General features: G+C 56.4%; 1 protein-coding gene across 5 annotated transcripts in view; it reads right to left on the bottom strand.

Annotated features, from left to right (window-relative positions):
• The window catches only part of ZFYVE28 (zinc finger FYVE-type containing 28), a 116,057-nt gene that overhangs the window by 6,914 nt on the left and 88,847 nt on the right, over positions 1 to 20,296 (bottom strand). For all 5 annotated transcript variants that reach the window (XM_023253482.2, XM_023253481.2, XM_023253483.2 and 2 more), the window contains one exon: positions 755 to 888. In XM_023253482.2, the coding sequence (XP_023109250.2) occupies positions 755 to 888 (134 nt within the window). The remainder of the gene's footprint in view (positions 1 to 754; positions 889 to 20,296) is intronic.

Below are 20,296 nucleotides of genomic sequence, written 5' to 3'. Positions count from 1 at the left end.
GGCCCCCACGGGAGCCGGATGGGTTCCCCAGTCACAGATGGGGGCCCTAGTGAGGAATTAAGCCTTCCTCCCTCCTGGGCTTGGGGATGATGAAATGGCACTGTGGGGGGATCCCCAGAAGGCAGGGAGGGGATGCTCCCGTGGCCAGGCACAACCCGCATCCTGCCCAGCAGGGACCTTGCGGCCCACCCTCAGCCCTGCCCCGCCCACACTCGAGGCCCCGCCCAACCTGCAGCCCACCCTCAGCCAGGCCCCGCCCAACCTACAGCCCACCCGTAGCCAGGCCCTCTCCACCCTGAGGCCCCACCCACCCCCAACCACGCCCCACCTTGCAGGCCACCCTCAGCCAGGCCCCGCCCACACTCGAGGCCCCGCCCAACCTGCAGCCCACCCTCAGCCAGGCCCTGCCCAACCCTGCGGCCCACGCCCAGCCAGGCCCCGCCCACACTTGAGGCCCCGCCCAACCCTGCGGCCCACGCCCAGCCAGGCCCCGCCCAACCTACAGCCCACCCTCAGCCAGGCCCTCTCCACCCTGAGGCCCCACCCACCCCCAACCACGCCCCACCTTGCAGGCCACCCTCAGCCAGGCCCCGCCCACACTCGAGGTCCCGCCCAACCTGCAGCCCACCCTCTGCCAGGCCCTCCCCACCCTGAGGCCCCACCCACTCCCAACAAGGCCCCCACCCTGCAGCCCACCGTCAGCTAGGCCCCGCCCACCCCCTGAGGCCCCGCCCCACGCGGGCCCAGCCGGCACCTGAAATGCAGACAAACAGGCGGTGGATCAGGTCGTGGCTGCCGTGGAACCTGGACCGGATCTTCTCTCTTGTGGCCAAGGGGACCGTCTCCAGCCCGGCCTTGTCTGAGGAACCTGAACCGGCCGTGGGGCCACTGCACAGAGAAGGAGATACAGGGTGTGGGGGGCACGGGCACCGCCAGGGGCTCCTGGAGCCTGAAAGCCAGGAGCGAGAACCAAACTCTTTTTGCCCTGGAGGCTCCCACTGCACCACAGCCGAGCTGCAGGGAGGTACTGGTAGCTTCAGAGTGTCATCAAGGTCACAGGCACCACCTAACAAGCCAGCTGGCACAGCAGGGCTCCTGGCCTGGCCCTGCCCTGTCTGCTGCCCTCACTTTGCGGTAGCCACTCTCAACTCCTTCCTCTCTGCTGGTGTAGACCACCTGGTGTGGACTCACATGCTCAGGCCCCCCCCTCCTTCTCCCTCCGACTGACATCATCTACTGACTTCCTCCTAGAACTCGCCCACCTACACCCTGCGCGCAAACGGGACTAATTTGGATAAAGGGTCTTTGCAGCTGAGATCAAGGTACAGACCCGGAGAGGAGAAAGTCATCTTGGATTATCAGGTGGCCCTAACCCCGTGACAAGTGTCCTTATGAGAGGAGACGCAGACAGACAGGGCCTCCCAGCTGTGAAGGATGAATTTCTGCTGTTTTAACTCCCTGCGTGTGGGGCTTTGTTACTAACACAGGGTTCTGCTCCCACCATGCACGTCCCTGCTCCTCCCCACGGGGGGGGGGGGTCCGTCTGCCCCCCTTCAGGTGCCTCCAATTCTTACACGACTCCTCTCCTTTCTTCTCTATCCCTCTGTCCTACAATCTGGCAGTTTCTCCAGTTTCCCTTTCAGCTTTCCCCTTGACGTTTTAATTGATGCTCTCCCTGCGGCTCCATAGACGCAAGCCTTTTAAACGTGGCCAACGGCTGCCTGCACTACCTCCTCCTTTCCGGGAGGTAGTGGCTCTGCTTTCCATGCCAGAGGCCTGGTCCTTGGTTGTCCGTCCCGTTTCAGAGGGAGGCACTGAAGGCCACGTGGTGTAGGTGGAACAAAGGCAGCCTCGCACTGCTGGGGCCACAGCTTCAGAGAGAGAACTTGGCACCAGCTGCCCAAGCTCCCACCCCGGGGGCTGCCACTGGCACGCACGTGGAACTCTGCCCTTGTGGCCCGCAGACGTGGCAGGATCTTCACTGTGGCACTGGTTGCTCAGCGATGGGGCGATCTAGTCTTGCAGGGGCAGAGTCGACAGAGGCGGGGGGGGCGGGTCACAGACCTTCACACGCTGTGTGGGTCCCTCACACGGCGCAGAAACACGCAGGACCGCCCTAGGTCTTATGTGGGGGTACGTCCAGGGAGGAAAGACCATTAAGAAGTACAAAGATGTGACACGCCTGAGGTTTGGGGCCATTGTCCGCCCCACCCCCCCAGCCCCCGTCCGGTACAGAGGGAGGCTGGGCTGCACGGGCTCCCTTCCTTTCGTCAAGGGCAGTGTGAGAGTGCACGCGTTACTGGCACACTCTACAATAATGAATATCCACTATGAGTATTTAATGCTTTCCTGGGCCACGGAGAGGTGAGGGCAGGCTGGCAGTGTGAGGCTGGGTGCACTTGTGCCAAGCTGGCGCCCTCGGGCAGGTCTACACCCTCTCCTCCTGAGCCGCGGAGTTTCCCGGACAGGCCCCGGACTTTCAGCCTGAGCGTGGGGGGCCTGGCTGCCCTCCACCTGCTGTCCCCGCCCTGGGAGCTGAGTGAGGAAAGGGGGAGGGGACTTCACTGTTCACAACGTCAGCTACCACTCAGCGTCCCCAGTGTCAGGTGACAGCTTTGCCCAAAAGATTTGGGAGCAGGGGCTCAAATAAATACCACACACCCGTGTTCACAGAAGCTTGCTCTCCAACCCCACCAACAGATAGTGGATAAACAGGTGGTCCCCACGGTGGGACGTTATTCGACCGTAAAAGGAAGTTCTGCACACACTACAAGGACAAACCTGGAAGACACCAGGCTGACTGAGACAAGCCGGTCACAGAAGGTCCCACAGGATGTGATTCCATTTATGCGAACCATCTAGAAGAGGCAAGCCTACAGACGCAGAAGGCAGAGGAGGGCTGTGGGGCCAGGGGCAAGAGATGGGGAATGACCGATTGATAACAGGTACAGGGTTTCTTTACGGGGTGGTGAAAATGTTTGCCAAACTGTGAATATAAAATAAAGGAACGTTTTCTTGCAATCATCTAGTGAACTCACATTTGGGAAATAGTTCATAAGTTAAATGTCTGTCATCAGTGGGCTGGCTCAACAAATCATCAGGTCACATCCATACAATTTCCATTTTGTAGAAGGGACAGATGCTAGAAATGTTAAAATATTAAATGAAAAGGCAGCATTTTAAAAATTAGGGAGATCAGATGTACATAAGGAGAGACAGGAAAACGCAATAAAAGCAAAGCATTAATATCACGTATATTTGAGCGATGGGACCATGGATAAACTATGCTTTTCCAAAGTGTCTTCTAGGAGCAAGTATTACCTTTGTGATCAGAATGACCGTGAGTTCCAGGAGAGAGGAAGCGCCCGTCGGCAGCAGGTGGCACCACAGCCCTGCCTGTGGCGGGAGCTCGTCCCAAGCCGAGACAGAAGCGGCTCGGGGCGCCCCCTGGGGGTCAGCCCTGCAGCCCCAGCCCCGCAGATCCATGCTCCGGAGGCCCTGGACGATGTGGGGCGGCCAGCACACAGAAACCAGGGGAAGGGCCCTGACCCCACAGAGAGTTGAGGCCATGAAGGCTCCCTGAGGCTCTGGTTGAGCAGGGTAGGGGGGCCGGTGGAGAGAGAGGGAGAGGGACAAGGACTCCACAAAGACACTGATCCTAGGCAGAAAATCGGCTTCGAGGGGCTCGGGGAACAAAAGACCAGACTGCTGCAGGAAGAATTTGACCTGGGACCTGAGCCTGGGTCTAGTCGGTCTGCCTGGTCCCCAGGGGCCACAGGGATGGCCACTGTCTGGGCACTGCCCAGGGCCTGTGGATGCTGATGCTGCAAGGGCAGTTGCTAGACTGCTGGCCAGTGGCAGGCACTGGACCCTTGGTGGACACCACACAGACTAGAAGCAGAGGGCCACTCGCATCTATAGGACACACCCCGTCTCCGCACACACCCCGTCTGCCAGGGTCTGCCCCTTCCGCTTCACTGCCCAGGCAGCAGGCTGACAAGGGCTGGTGGGGCCCTGGTCGGCCTGGGGACTGTGTTCAGAGGCCTGGACCCAGGGCTCCTGCAGAGCCCTGCCTCGCTCGGCATGACCCCAGGGGAGCCCCCGGCGGACTCGCTGAGGGGAATCACCTGAGGCCTCAGAGGAGCCCAGCACCTGCCAGGACTTGCCAGGCAGGAACTCCCCTGACCATGCCAGGGGCCACCCCAAGTTGCTGCAGCTCCTACCAAGATTACAGAAGGCCCAGGACAATGAATCTTTTCAAACAAGTCAGAACATGTCTTTCCTCTGCTGAAACCTTCTATCCCTGCCTCTCAATTAGTCCAAGTAAAAGCAAAAAGCCTTACTGGGCGAGGCTTACGGTACCTGGCCTAGTCTGGACCCCTCTCTGTCACCCTCCCCTCCCACGCCCTCCACTCACTCAAGCTTCTCAGACTTGGTCCTTGTTGTCACAGACAAGCCAAACATGCCATGGCCACAGGGCCTTTGCACAGATATCAGTGGGCCCAGAATGCTCCTTTCCTGGATACCCCCAGACGCCTCTATTTGGTATGATCTATTGCAAGGGCCTTCCTTGACCACAAACAGGACCCCCCCACCCCCACCCCCACCCCCGCTCTCTTCCTGACCCCACCCTGCATTCTGCTCACGGGGACACTCAGCATCCTGACATAGCACGTGTGTGCCGACTGTGTGTCTTACTCTGGGAGAAGGCAAGGTTGGCTCGGCAGCAACTTCCGTTCACTGCTGTACCCCAGCATCAAAGACAGCCCCCCACCCCACACTAGCCTCCCAATCTGTATCTGCTGAACAAAGAATATGAATCCATTAGATACGGAGGAGAGCCGGAAGTGGGTTCCCTGGGAATAAACGCTTTCTCCACAGTTGTAATGCCACATGGGGCTCAGGAAAAAGAGCAGCCAGCAGGGCGTCCTCACCCTCCTGGTGTCACAACTCCTCTGGGAAGAATGGGGGAGCCCCCCCAAAGATGTGTTCACGCCAAACCTCCAGAACCTGTGACTGGGGCCTTATTTGGAAAAAGGATCTTTGGGGATGTAAGTAAGCATAGGATCTCGAGAGGAGCTCATCCTGGACTGTCCGGGCAGGCTCTGAATCTGATGACAAGGGTCTTTCTAAGAGGAGGAGGGGAGACACCCAGACAGGAGGCTGAGTGTGGACAGAGGGGGAGAGAGGACGCGGCCATAAGCCCAGGAGCAGCTGGAGCCCCGGGAGCCAGGGCTCCAGGCGAAGGACCCTCCCTGGGGGGAGGGGGGCCTCCCGAGGGAGGGTGGCCCTGGATTTTGGACTCTGGCCTCCAGGACTGTGACAAGGGAGGTCTCTGTCGTCCGAAGCCCCCAATGTGTGGCAGTACGCCCCTGCTGCCCCGGGAAGCCGGTCCGGACACAGCCGGAAACGCGATCCCACCTCCATCGCTCACCTGCTGGGCCCAGAAACTGCTCCCTTAGGCACAGAATGGGCACTAGGATAGCCACCGATGGGCCCAGCGAGGACAAGCCCGATCACGAGCACGTGTGGCCGCGAGAGGTGGGGCCGTTGTGGCAGGGAGGACACAGCCGGCTCCTGCCGACAAGGCCTGCTCGCGCTCGCCAAGCCTTCAAAAGAGGCGGTCACATTACACACATAATTATGGCTGGAATCACTTAAGGGACGCTAAGCTCATAATCAGTGTTTAAACTCTAGGGAAATTGCTTTGCTGGGAGGCATGTGTTTGCTACATTCGTTCCACAGATTTGCAGCGGGCGAGGGGGCGCCGAGGAGTGGAGGGAGAAGGGGCTCCGTGAGGGTCCTGCCTAGCACCTGCTGTCCAGGGCGGCGGTGAGGCAGGGCTGGAAGAGATGCGGAAGGCAGAGGGGCGCGGGGCTGCCTGACACCTTGAGCTTGCGGGTGACGCTTCTGACGCGAGTGCCCGGGCCCAGGGCGGAGTCTCGCTCCCCCTCAGCATCCCGGGGCCGCCCACAGCCCCACTGGCGGGGAGACGGGGTGGGGGGTCCCCAACCATGCTAGGGTGGTGGAGCTGACACACACCTTCCCCACCCACCGGGATGTCCTGGGTGGGTCTGAGTGCACGTGTGTCTACGTACGAGTGAATGCGCGTGACAGCGTGCGTGTGTGAGAACATCAGTGTGTGTGTGTGCGCGCGTACGTGGGATGTGTGTGCACAGTGTGAGTAGGCACACTCAGAACGGTGGCACACCCAGGACAGTGGCTGCACAGGGGTGCCAGAGGCTGGCCACTCTCCCAAGTACTGGGCAGGGACAGAGGGACAGGAGAGCGACGGGACCAAGGGTCCACTCTGACTGGCAGCAACCTCACCTGACTCCGCAGCAGTTTTCAAACAAACTCCTTTCCAGAAGATGTCATGTTACAGGCTTGTATTACTTAAAAGACGTAACTGGGGGCGCCTGGGTGGCTCAGTCGGTTAAGCGGCCGACTTCGGCCCAGGTCATGATCTCGCGGTCCGTGAGTTCGAGCCCCGTGTCAGGCTCTGTGCTAACAGCTCAGAGCCTGGAGCCTGCTTCGGATTCTGTGTCTCCCTCTCTCTGACCCTCCCCCTTCATGCTTTGTCTCTCTCTGTCTCAAAAATAAATAAACGTTAAAAAAAAATTAAAAAAAAAATAAAAGACGTAACTCATTTGCCTGTGACCTGTGCATGAATCCTGTCATGTTTTAATTTTAATGGAAAGATTTTAAAAGCGAGATGCTGGGTGTGTACATGTTGAAGAGAGACCATCATTCAGGAGCCGCTACGGTTCACCAGGTGGGAACCAGCTCACCTGGCTGCGCACTGGCACCAGGATGGAACTCAGGCCCCCAGCCGCACCCTCCCCACCGCCCGCTGTGGCCTCCTGAGCACCGTCAGTTCTGAGGACGTGAGAGGCTGCCCCGGGCCGGCACCCCAACTCCACACCACCAGAAGGCGCCTGGGCCTCACTGGCCGGGGATGGGGCCGGGACTCAGAGACGAGCGCTCCAAGGCCAGGGCAGCCCCTAAAGAGGGGGGGGGGGGCCGTCACCGCCGGTGGGGGTGGATGGGGCTGGAGACGGGGTGACACCAGAGTCCACGCGCGCGGGCTCCTGTGACTACAAAAACAACAGTGGTCGCTGCGTGCCGCACGCGAGTGTGGGTTCACACCGCCATCCCTCACAGGACGTGGAAGGCTCCCTGTGCGCCTGTGTCCAGCCTCGTGACTGTGGGCGAATCGCTCCGTCCCCGAACCTCACTGTTCTCCTCCGTAAACGGCAATAGTTAGCAGGGACAGAGATGATGCTTTGAGAGGGGGCCACTCCCGCCTCTGATGAAGGCTCCGCAAGCCGCAGGGCCTCCCGGTAGAAGCCCAGACACGAGGCAGTGATTTCCGGTGATGTTTGAACAAACACCACAGTACACAGATCCGTGGGCCGTGGGGGTCCCGCGGGCGCTCCGGGCGCCGCCCACCCCTCTGCCCTCCCGCCCGTGCGGTCTACCCTCGCTGGCTCCCATGGCTGTCGGAGAAGCAGCGGCCTGTTCCCACTCCAGAGTCACAGGACCCCCACGGGACCCTGGGGCCGATCGCTGAGGGACTGTAAAAACTGGCAGTTTGGTCCAAGCAGCAAATGTAAACAATATACTGAAAATTAGCTGATGTCTCCATTTCCTCTGATTAAGGAGCGTTACCACTGATGTCCTAAGAGATGAGCAAGCACCTTTACGTCTCTCTCCCTTTCCTACCTCAGTGAGTCCATGGACCCCTGCCCTGCCCAGGCCGGTCAGGCATGGCGGGTCCTGCCCTTGGCTCCCATCTGGGAGGCAGAAGCAAGAAATCAGAATCCCATTGATACCTGTGTCAATTACGGAGAGTCACCATACAGCAGGGAGGGCTTCCTGGAGGAGGCGGCACGGCATGAGAAGAGTCTATGAGTCCACGGAGACCCCCAGTCTCCCCATACCTGGGGCCCACAGCACCCTAGGACACCCCCCGACCTCGGGCAGCCCTGCCTGGCCCCTGCTGCCTGCAGAGTTCTGATGTGGTTCTGCTGCTGTGAACTCTGTGGAGACAGGACCTTCTTGGCCTCCCTGTCTCCCCATCTTCCCACCACCTTTCTGCTGCGGCTGCTCCCCAGGTCCACACTTCCCCAGGGCTTGGTATGTCCCTGTGAGGGGCATTTTCTGCCAGACGCTGGCCTCAGGGCCCACTGCCCTGGAGAGCCGCCAATGATCTCCGCATCTGAGAAGGGCCTACCTCTCTCCCACTCCAGCCCTGGTCACTGGGCAGGGGTCTCTACCTCCCAGGAAAACCAGCAGAGAGACTGGTAGGTGGCCCAGCTCTGACAGGATCAGGCCCTAGTCTGAGAAGTCAGGTACGGTTGGAATTGGGGTCATGAGGCCCTGAGCTGGGTCCTAGGGCCACAGTGGACCAGCGGCACCTGCGCTTGAGGGGCTCTGGGGTGGTGACAAGGAGGAGGGGACCCCCGAGGGGACGCTGCACATGGCCACTGCCCCAGGGGGAGGCCTGCCATGGGCAAGAGTCCCAGGGCCGGGCTGGGAGTCCCTGGAATTTAGCACAGGCTGAAGGCTTCTGGCATCATCACCTCTGCCATCTGGGCAGAGGAAGGTGATCTCCCGGAGCCTCAGTTTCCTGGTCTGTAAACTGGGAAAACAATGCCACCCGTGCAGGGTCCTCCGAAGAAGGACATCCAGACACATACGGTGGAGGGTGGGGCTGGGGGTGCGTGTGATTCCCCCCTTTGCTGTGTGGCCCTCGGCCTGTAACACGGGAAGAATGCACAGCTTCCCCAAGGGCAAGGGGGCCGTGAGGCTGGGGCCAGGCTCCCACACTACCACCGTCGAGGAGGTCGGCCGTCCGGAGGCTTAGGCAGGGGATGGACATCAAGCAGGGCCCGGCCCAGAGGCGGCCGAGGGTCTGCCCCACACTGTTTGTGGGCACATCACCCCCCAGCGGAATCCCACTGTGAAGCAGCAGCCCCAAGACCACCCGGGCCGTGTGCCAGGCTTCCAGACACCCTGCAAATACCACCTGGTCAGCCTGGTGGGTGATGTCCATCCAGAAGGAACACAGGGGCACAACTGTCCCCTTACAACACAGGGGGACAGCCAGGAAGCCTCAGTGAGCCCCCTTGTCACCAAAGGATGCTCTGCAGGGCCCCCCAAAGCTTAGGAAGTTCTGGGGACCTGTGACTTCCCTGGACAGGGAGGACAGACAGCAGATGTCCTGCCCAGTGCCCACGGTCCTTGCTGAACTATCCCTGCCTGATAACAGACAGATGGGGTGGCCAGCAGGGCCCGTCAGAGTTCTTCCCCAGACACAGGCCACAGGAAGACCACACAGGCCGCTCCCCCTGGAGCCCAGAGGGAAAGCCTGGTGGCTCTCAGGTCCATCTTGCCTCGAGTGACCCCAAGCCTGCTGGTACCCGAGGAGGGTCCACAAAACAGGGGGGACCCCTCCAGGGTTGAGGAGGGCCTGATGCCCTGGTGCCTCCCATGTTGCCATGATGACCCTCCATTCATCCCACAGCTATCCCGACAGGTCCCGTGTGTCCCCAGGCCCTGGCACACCCACCCTGCCCAGCCTTGCCCACTCATGAGACTACAGCCCTGTCACCGACAGCCCCCGGGAGACACTGTCCAGAGCTGGGGCTGCAGAGCCGGGCAGGGCCCCGAAGCAGCCGCTGACTCAGGCAGCTCCTCCCAGCCTGCCTCCCCGCTCCCTCTGGGCTCGCTGCCCGCCCCGGGCACTGCCTGGCCCTTCGCCACCCTGAGGTCAGGTGCACACTCGGCTCCCTCTGTGGAGAGGGGTGGGAGCCGCGGTCCCACTCCTCTGGTGGCATGGCACAGCCCAGCTCTGGAGAAGGTCCCATGGTTGGGTTATGGGAACCTGATCCTCACGCTCTACTCTAGAAAAGCCAGGAAACACAGACGAGGAAAAAGCACACGTCCGTGTGTATTTTATAAACACGTGTGGTTGTCGCATGAGCAGAGGGGACTTGTGTTACCTTCCGCCGTCGTAACTCACACACTCTTCCTGCACTTTTGCTGCTTTCAAAAGCTCTCAGAACATAAGGCGCCAGGGCTGATGAACAAAGCAGCGGGTGAACTTGACTGTGGACACCGCCTGGTGTCCCTGTTGGACCACACTCAGCAATTTAAACCTGCTTTCTCTGGTTTCTGCCTCCGTGAAGGTGGGAGGAAGTGTCGTGCAGGGGAGGTGGCCTTGCAGACAGGGATTCACCTGGCCCCATGGGGTGGAGCAGGCGACCCCACGACCCCTCGAGGGTGCTGCCGGGGCTGCACCCTGTGCCCTCCCCTCCATCCCGCATCCCAAGGAGAAGGGGTCAGTGCTTACCAAGCACACTGCGCCCCTGCTCAGAGCCCTCCACCCTGCCCCGTGGAGCCCTGCATACAGAAGGAGTGGGCAGGCCTGGGGCTGCAGGGAGGGCTATGGGATGGTTGTGCCTGGAGACCCAGAACTGCAGGCCAGTCCCCTTCCCCTGGAGCTGCCCCTGCAGCACGCCCCCCCCCCCCCACCGAAGCCACGAACACCCACATACCGAACACCCTGGCTGGGATGAGGGCACAGACCCTGCCTGGGAAGCAGGGCTGCACTGAGTGGAAGGCCAGCGGCCCAGAAGAGGTCTGCTGCAGGGGCAGGAGTTTGAGGGAAAGAACCCAGGATGTGAAAGACCAGATGTGAGCCCTGAGGTTCCCCTCCAAATCCCAGGGCATCCTCCTGAGGCCAGCTGCCTTCCAACCCTTGGTGGCCCCTCATTTTCACTTGATCTAGGGCAAGGATGTTCCCCCAACCAAGCACCCTAAGTCATACCCTCCAGCCTAAGGGACGTGGCGTGGGGGCTGGCAGGATGGGTGAGAAGACATGAGACTCGAGGCTGGGCTCTGGGGATGGGCCCAGGGGTCCTGCAAGGGCCCCCAAAGTGGAGTCAGACAGATTAGAGGGTCTCTGAGCTCCTGCTTCCAATCTGTGAAGCAGGGACACCAATGAAATGTTGCTATGGGACTCAGGCCACAGGGGCAAATTTTCTCATGGGTTTCATCAAAGGCACATGGTGACTTGGTATAACAGGGAAGGATGTCATGGCAGAGAGGGAGGGGACAGTGACCCAAGGAGCAAACAAGGACCAGAGGCACAAGAGTGCAGAGAGCACCTGGAAAGCTGACACTAGGAGGGTACAAGGGGGCAGTGGCGGAGCAGTTGCCCAGGGTCCAAGAGACCAGGAGAGTAGGGAGCCCTGGGGACTTCCAAGCAGGGGACCATCACCCAGCTATTTGGTATCAGCCTGTCTGAGGGGACGTCAAGAGGACAGGGTAGGGACTGAGGACAATGCAAGTAAACTCCTCCACTCGCTGAGGAAGAAACGGGTAACTGAGCAAACATACATCCAGTAAAAACACTGAAGCCAAAAAACCTTCCCATGAAAACGCTAGGCCCAGACAGCTTCACTGGTGAATTCAAACTAACATCTAACTAGTATCTAATTTAAACTAATATCTAAGGCAGAAAGAATACCCGCTGTACCAAACTCTTCCGGAAGACTGAAGAAGTGAAAGGGCTCCCCAACTCATCCTAGGTCTCAGCTTTGCCCTGATACCCAATTCTGAAAAGGAAATTATGAGAATAGAAAACTATTGCCCAGCATTCCTCACAATCAGATGCAAAATTCTTAATAAAATTTTAGCAAATCAAAACCAACAATACATAAAAAGGATAATACCTAATGGCCAAGTAAAGTTCATCCCAGGAAGGTAAGATTCACTTAACATCTGAAAATCAATCAACGTAATTTATCACATTAATAGACTAAAAAAAATAAATGCTATATGATCATCCCAAAAGATACAGAAGAAGCATTTGAGAAAATCCATCTTTTCTTGGTAAAAACTCTCAGCAAGCTGGGGATAAAAGAGAACTTACTGGACCTGATAAAGGGCGCCTATGAAAATCCTGCAGCCAACAACAGACACTAAATGCTTTCCCTCTGAGATCAGGAATACGGCAAAAATATCCTGTGTCAAATCTATTCAACATTGTACTAGAGGTCCTTGCCACAGCAAAAATGCAAGAAAGAGAAGTAAACAACATCCGACTGAAAAGGAAATATAAAATTGGCTTTTTTTTTCACAGATGACATCATCATCTACAGGAAACGTGATAAATCTTCATAAAAACTATAATGAATAAAGTGAGTTTAGTAAAGTTGTAGGAAATAAGATCAATATATAAAACTCAATTGCACCTCCCATATTAGCAATGAACAATTGGAAACTGAAATCATAAAACAATATAACATCATCAAAAATATAAGATACTTAGGGATAAATCTGATTTGACAAAAGATGTGCAAGACTTCTACGATAAAAACTATGAAAGTTTGCTGAGAGAATTAAGAGCCTAAGTAAATGGAGAGATATACTATGTTCATGAACTGGAAGACTTGATCTTATTAAGGGGTTAATTCTTCCCAAGTTGATCTACAGATTCAACAAAATTCCAGTCAAAATCCTAGCAGGCATTGTTTTTTGTTTTTGTTTCATATAAATTGACAACTGGTCCTAAAATCCATAGAGGACCCGGAATAACCAAAACAACTTTGAAAAAGAAGGAAGTTGTAGATTTACACTACCTGACGTTAAGCTACATTTTAGGGGCACCTGGTTGGCTCAGTCGGTTAAGAGTCCGGCTTCAGCTCAGGTCATGATCTCGCGGTCCATGAGTTTGAGCCCTGCATTGGGCTCTGTGCTGACAGCTCCGAGCTTGGACCCTGCTTCAGATTCTGTGTCTCCCTCTCTCTCTGCCCCTCCCCCACTCATGCTCTGTCTCTCTCCCTCTCTCTCTTTTTCAAGATAAAACATTAAACAACAACAAAAAAATTTTTTTGAAGGCCAGCTGCCCATACATCACAGTGTGATATTGGTATTAATATAGACAGACCAATGAAACAGACTAGTGAGTCCAGAAACAAACCCACACATATACACTTGACTGATTTTTGATGAAGGTGCAAAGGCAATTCAGTAGAGAAGGGATGGTCTTTTTCAACAAATGGTGCTGGAGTAATTGGTCTTCCTTACACAAAACACAGTAAAATTTTGATCCATACCTCACACCATATACTAAGTTAATCCTAAATTGATCATAGGCCTAAATATAAAAACCAAAAATATAAAACTTCTAGAACAGAAGAAAAACCTCTGTGACTTTGGGTTATAAAAATAATCCTTAGATCTGATACCAAAACTACAATCCAGGGAAGAAAGAAAGTTGATAAATAGGACTTCACTGAAATAAGAACTTCTACTCTTCAAAAGATACTCAGAATGAGAAGATAAGCCACAGGCTGGGAGAAAATATTTGCAAACTATATTTCTGATAAAGGGCTCCTGAGTGAATGAAGAACTCTCCAAACTCAGTAAGGAAACCACCCAGTTGAAAGAAACAGCAAAAGATTTGAATACAGTAGAGGCTTCCCCCAGTTAGATAGGCTGATGGCACTCGAGTGTGTAAGATGCTGAACGTCAGCAGCCCTTAAGGAAATGCAGGTTGAAACCACCATCACGATACCACTTCAGGCCATCGGAACAGCTCAAGTTACAAAGCCTGACCACACCACGGTTTGGGGATGTGTGGAGGAGCTGCACCCTCACTCAGCACGTCTTACTCTATGCCGGTTACCTTTCACTAAAGCTGGTGAAACTGGTTAGAAGTACCAGACTGGGCGTCCGCACTGTGCTCACGTGTTACTGCCTCTAATGCTGTGCCTTCCTCTTGGACCAACATTACTGCTCCCCTTGTCTGACTAACCTCGCTGGGCTTTGCCATGCCTGCCCTCGCCTTCTGCTTCCCCCCGCGTCCCCTCTGACCTTCTGGCACCTTGGCCTTTGTTGGACCTGCTGCCTGGGACACATCTCCTCCCTCCCCCCCTTCCATTGAGGTCTCAGAGGATGTCACCACCCCAGGAGGCCCACCCTGATTGCTCTGACTGCTGGAGCTGCCCCAGAGCCCACCCATCACTCTCCACCTTATGCATGGATTTTATCTTCTCCCTGGCACTGGCCGATGGACAGTGGACAGTGTGGGGAGGGCGAGGAAAAGAGGAGAATGGGACCCAGGGGCGCAGCTGACGGTGGTGAAGGCGGTGGGGGCGGCAGGGTGGGAGGACGTGAGATGTCTGGGGTGCAGGGAGGCAGCCAGGCTGCAGGGAGAAGCTGTCTGGAATGAGAGGACCTTTGCGGGCATGCTGGGTCAGCAGGGGGTGGAGGCCAGGACGGAGCTGTCCCGGGTGCTGATGCAGCGGTCACCATGCAGTCACTGCCTGGAGCACAGCCAGGCTGGATGCGCTCTCTCCAGCTCCACACCCTGCTGTGAGTTTGTAAGACAGACTGTGACAGCAGTGAGGCCCCGCAACGAGAAGGGCATGCCCCTCCCAGGACCCCGAGGACCCAAGTGCCTCCTGTGTGCAGGCACTCCACCGCCCTCCAGGGGTTCTAGCGGCTTGGGCCTTAGTCAGTGTGCATGCTGCAGGTTGCACGGCGGTGCCGGTGAGGGGCTCAGGGGACTCAGGGAGAACCCAGCCCTGACCTGCCCTCTGACCTCATGCCAGTGCTCGGCTCCTGTCCCACCCCGTGTCAGCAGAGCAGCCCCGTCGTGTAACAATTGACTTGATGACAGTCATTACGCCTAATCTGTTTTCTGAGAGTCTAATTAATTCCAAGTCCTTCTCTATTTTTAAACCACTCAATCATTCCTGTTTTTCCTTCCAGGGACAGAACGTGGTGGGAGGCCTCCATGTTCTTTGCACAGTGGTGGGGACACCGGCCGCAGGGACGGATGGCAGTAGCAGCAAGGCCTGCACCCAGTGTCCAGCCCTAGAATGGCTCTGGCAGAACCGGCAGCGATGTGTGTGTCCCGATGGGGACGAAACAAGGCCTCATGGGGCAGGACCTACTGCCCAGGGTCCCACAGCTGCCAGAGAGAGGTTAGGGTCAGGCCCAGGCTCGCCCTGTCACCCCGTTCCAGAGCTGGTGTTCTGCTGAGCCCCGCAGAGAGCCCAGCAATGGGGCGGGTGGGGCCCAGCCAGGAAACATCTCCTCCAAGTCTCCGCTCACTGAGAGGCCAGTCAGCCCAGGCAGTGCACAGTCCTTACTGCCCCCATGCCTTGACTGGCATCCCCTTACCTTTGAAGGTGCTGGCTCGGGACTGGTTCCCGAGAGCACCCCCAACCACCCCGACTACCTGCACCAGAATCCGAGGCTGTTGATATTACACAGGAAAGGGAAGCACGCCCTTCCAAGTCATGGAGGCCGGAAGATAGCAGTAGACCTTGGACACTGATGAGGCCCCACCCAGGGCAAGGGGCTGACCCCAGGCCTGGAACGGCCGACCTGACTCCGTCTGCTGGAGGGAAAACTGATTCGGTGATGTGTGCACAAAGCACACCAGAAGAGCCAGTCCCACACCTCTGGGCTGGGCACTGGGGCAGGACCGAGGTCTGCAGGCATCTCAAACAGTTCCCACTGTATGGGGAAGAGGGTCAGTGGGGCCCTCGGGGGAAGCTGGAGCCGGCCTTCTCTCTGCAGCCACGGGCATCCCCAGGGCCCCGATGCCTCTGAGCCTGCATCCCGACCCTGGCAAAGGGCAGAGGAGCTCAGGTGGAACCACGACAGGGCCACAGCACAGAGGAAGGCAAGGCGTTCACTGGAAAAGGAGCCAGGCAGGCAAGACTCAGGTTCAGTGAGGAGGTGATGCTGGAGGCCGGCCTCCTCCAGAGGCTGTCAGCACGGGACAGAGTCCCACCGCGGTGCCCGAGATAACCCTGCCCGGTGGTCACACCACCAGTGAAGAGTGGGAATCAGACCCAGAAACAGTGAAATCCAGTGACGTGATGGGGAGGTAAAGTCAAGACTGGAAATAGGAACAGTCAGTAACAATCCTGAACCAAGGCGGTGAGTAACAGTGGGTGAGTCACAGCGTCAGATAACAACAGCGAGTAACGAAGACACGTAACAATGACAAGTAAGACGTGGACTCACATGAAGGAACAACGTTCCGTGGCCTCTCAGCTCCTCCTCCAGATGCCATCTGAGCTGGAGACTATTGTTAGCCCATTTTGCAGATGACAAAACCAAGGCTTGAGGAGGTCAAGGTCAAGCATCCAGCCCACAGGTCCCCCCCCTCTCCTGGACCCACTCACCCACGGAATTTACAGGTGCAGAGGGACACATCCTCCAATACTGCCACCCAAACAGGGGAGGAGGTGCCACAGGCGAGGTGTGCCAGCAGCTCCCCTCTGCAAGAAGGAGCACATGGTCTGAGCACATGTCACCTGTTTAGAGCAGGAGCTCAGAAGCCCATGCAAAGGACAGCCTTCCAGATTCTTATCTTTCTACCCAAAATGACAGCCAGGGAGGCCCACTAAGTGCATGATGGAGAGGCGGGGGGCACCACCAGCCAGACTCAAATGTGCCCAAAGAACTGAATGACGCAGAGCGACCCTGCAGGGCGGGGCCGAAGACGACGGTTGCTGAGGTCCCCCTGAGCCAGAGACTGGAGTAGCCCTGCCTGTGTGTCAGGATGGCCCCGGGCCCTGACAGTCACGCTCCCTCTGATGGTTAGAGACGGTCTCAGAAGACAGAACAACGGGACTTCTAAGACTGGGGTGCAGAGTTGATGGTGAAAGAGGGGATGGCCACAGGACACTAGCAGGAGACGAGGACAGTGCTCCCTGACCTTGCAGGTGAGGGGGGTAGCAGGTGCACAATCGGCCAGAGGACAAACTAACAACAAACGTGAGAACCAAAAGTTGTCTCTAGAATTTTTATAAATTTAATTATGCAAAACAAAATGGACGTCATCAACAAATAAAGTCAAAGGGCGAGTAGCACGTTGGGTAAATCTATCCACAGCAGACACACCAGAAGGAATGTTTTCAAGTCAGTAAAAAAAGACACGAAAACCCAATTGGAAAGTAAGCAAGACACGTGAACGGCCACTTTGTGCACAGACAGAGGAACCACGAAACAGGTAGAAGTACGTGAGGTACCGACCACCAGAGAAAAGCCACCTCCAACAGCACAGAGGGTCCCACTTCTGCTCCTCAAGGTGGGAAAACTGGGCCTGCGGCTGTGTGGGCGGGGGCAGCCCCCCACCCAGGCAGTACATCACTGGCTTCTGGGAGGTGAGCTGATGTAAGTGATGATAAGGCCTTTATACCTTTGCTGTGCTGACTCTACTAACAGTCGATTCTCAAGAAATAATCCAACTGGGGTGCCTGGGGGGCTCAGTTGGTTAAGCCTCTGACTCCTGGTTTTGGCTCAGGTCATGATCTCACGGTTTGTGAGTTTGAGCCCTGCGTCAGGCTCTGCGCTGACAGTGTGGAGCCCACTTGGGATTCTCTCTCTCCCTCTCTCTCTCAAAATAAATAAACATTAAAAAAACAATCCAAGAGGCAGATGCAGAGCCGTAAGGGAGCATGACCACAAAGCTAATTTAACATAGAAAAAATATATGGAAGTGGGAAAACATAGAATAAATTAGGTATGTTCTTAGGATACAGTAAAGTTCAACAGAAATAGTGTTTTTCAAGAGCTTTACAGAGCAATGATCACAAGATAAGATTTAGTGAGAAAAATAAAACTGCCCATGGGATTTGGGATGATTTTTATTTCCTTCTGTTTCCAAAGTTTCTACAATGAACGGGGCCATGTTTATAATAAGAAAAAAGAGAGCCCGTGTTATTTTTTAAACAAGGCAGCAGGATGGAAACACTCTAGTCTAATGTCCGCAGAAAGGACAAAAACAGACTTGAAGCAGGATGAGCTTCCATGTTGTAGACAAGTGACTTATTCAGGCTTCCACAGCATGGAAGGTTCTGGAACAGTGAGGTGAGTCTAGACAGGGAACACGCTTTTAAAAAATGTTAACTTTTCCTTTAAAAAGCTCCTAACTTTTCCTGAAAAGGTAGGAGAGAAGAAGCCAGGAAAAAGAGAAAAGCTGAAGGACCCATGATTCTGGAACATTCTGCCCCGGATTCTGCTGAGGGCCATGTCCCACCATCCTGGCAACGGTGCTGGTGGAACGGGCCGTGGTGCAGCGGGCTGAATGTAGGGCCTGGGGGGCTGCCGCGGGGGCTTCTCCAGCTGAGACCCCAGTGCCCTGCCTTCCACCTGTCTTCTGCTTAAGCAGGAAAATCCGCTCCAGGTGTCCTCGGGGCAGGCGGACCCTCCGTCACAACTCCGTGCGCCTGGGCCAACCCTGTGTGGCTCGAAGAGGTGTGAGGCTGCACCTGTGTGACTCCCCCTCGGGACTGGGAGCTCATGAGCACAGTGCCACGCCTGCCGCTCACTCCTCCAGCCACCGGTCACCTGCAGGTCAGGACAGGCAGGAGGCTGCAGGCCACCCACATCTTCCAGGCACTCGGAGCTGAGGCAAACTCCAGCCTGTCCATCTGCAGAATGGGAGGGGTAGTCACCTGCCCCTGCATGCAAGGCCCAGTCTCCATCGCGAAGCCTCATGAATTTTGGTGAACTTCCTGCCTGTGTGAGGCTGGTCCTTTGTGTCTGTTCATTTGAACTGTACCCTGCTCTGTCACCTCTGTATTAGTGTTCGAGCACGCCCATGAGGTCAGCTTGTGACATGAGCGAAAGGCGCTCCTGATGTGTGCACTGCGGATGGATTCCCGCTACAGGGGCTTGGGGGGGTGGGGGTGGGGGGTGGGGGAGGGGCACGCTGTCCAAGGTCCTGGCCAAGACAGGGGATTCCCGCTGTGGGGGCATGGGGGCGGGGCATCGCTGTCCAAGGTCCTGGCCCACACGCATGTCTGTCCTGATCATCCCACCACCTGCCACATTCTTCCCTCCTCAGACCCTCTGCAGCTTCCCTGCAAGATGGGACTGTCTCTCAAGGCCACCGTGGGGCTTCTCTTCCCTTTCCTCAGCTCAGCCTCAGCGTTTGTGCTATGGTGAGTGAGGCCTTGGGAAGCTGTCTGTGAGGCAAACAAGCCGTGTCCACTGTGGGACACGTCAGGAAACCAGGAGACAGAGCGGGTGTCCGCTGGCTGGACCCAGAAAGGGGGGCAGGTCAAAAGCTGAAAAGTTCACGTATCCTGTCAAAGAATTCCTGATGATTTCCTATCATCCTTGCAAAAAAGTTATCTGCTTACCAATCAGCTCTGTGCCGCAGGGTCAGAGGCCCTGATGAAGAAAGCCACCCAGCGGGTTGTGACAATAACTCATTCCCTCTGGACACGGCTGAGGAAGCTGGACTTGCACCTCAAAAACAGATGTTTGCACCGTCTGTAACAGCAGGGTCTGGTGCAGCCACACGGGGGGCCATGCGGCTGGAAGGGAAAGTGGGCACATCTCCAGAAATAAATGCAAATGACCATCTCTATGCATCTCACGTTGAATGAAATAAAATAACCTGCTGTGAGTAACACCGGGGGCACAGTCTCAAAGAAAGGAACGGTCTCGGTCTCGAGGGGGTTGGGAGCAGTCCACACTGTGTGTGCTCCCTAAGGACAAACGCACTGTTGGTAAAAGTCTCAGGTGATAATGAGCGCTGGTGAGGATGTCCAGAAGGTGGGGCCTCACGCACGACCCGGCGGGCACAGAACTGCAGACCCTCTGGAAACCGGTCGACAGCACCTCAAAAAGCTGACCACAGAGTTAGCATATGGTGCAGTGATCCTACTCCTGCATACACACCCAAGAGAAATGAAAACCTCTGACTGTACAAAAACGTGCTCACGAATCTGCAAAGCAGGACTACCCACGGCAGCAAAAAGGATCAACAACGCACATGCACATCGACGGCGACCAACAAAACGGCAGAATACCACTCAGCCACAAAAAGGAAGGCGGCACTGGCATCTGCTACGACGCTGACGAGCGAAAGGAGACACGCTCAGCGAAAGGAGACAGGCCCACGTATCGTGTGATTCTGGTTCTCTGAACTGTCCAGAAGGGGCAGATCCATGGAGACACAAAGTAAATCGGTGGCTGCTTGGGGCTGGGGGAGGGGTGAGGAGTGACTGCAGACCCCACACGGAAAAGCCCACCACCACTGGGCAGACACAGCCAAAGCAGGCAGGGCCCCGGTGGCAGGACCAAGGGTGGTGACGACACAACGGCCACGTGTGAACCCAGCACCTCTCTTCTGATGCTGAGGACGCAGCAGGCACGTGGGGGGTGCTGGGGCAATGCTCACTGAATCTGCTTTGTTCCAGATAAGTCCAGGGTGTGGGGAGCAAGGGAAGGGACAGCGGCCTGGAGT

The sequence above is a fragment of the Felis catus genome, chromosome B1, assembly GCF_018350175.1.
Source record: "Felis catus isolate Fca126 chromosome B1, F.catus_Fca126_mat1.0, whole genome shotgun sequence".
Taxonomy (NCBI): domain Eukaryota; kingdom Metazoa; phylum Chordata; class Mammalia; order Carnivora; family Felidae; genus Felis; species Felis catus.
The sequence above is the reverse complement of the archived record's forward strand: the minus strand, read 5'-3'. Positions and strand labels throughout refer to the sequence as shown.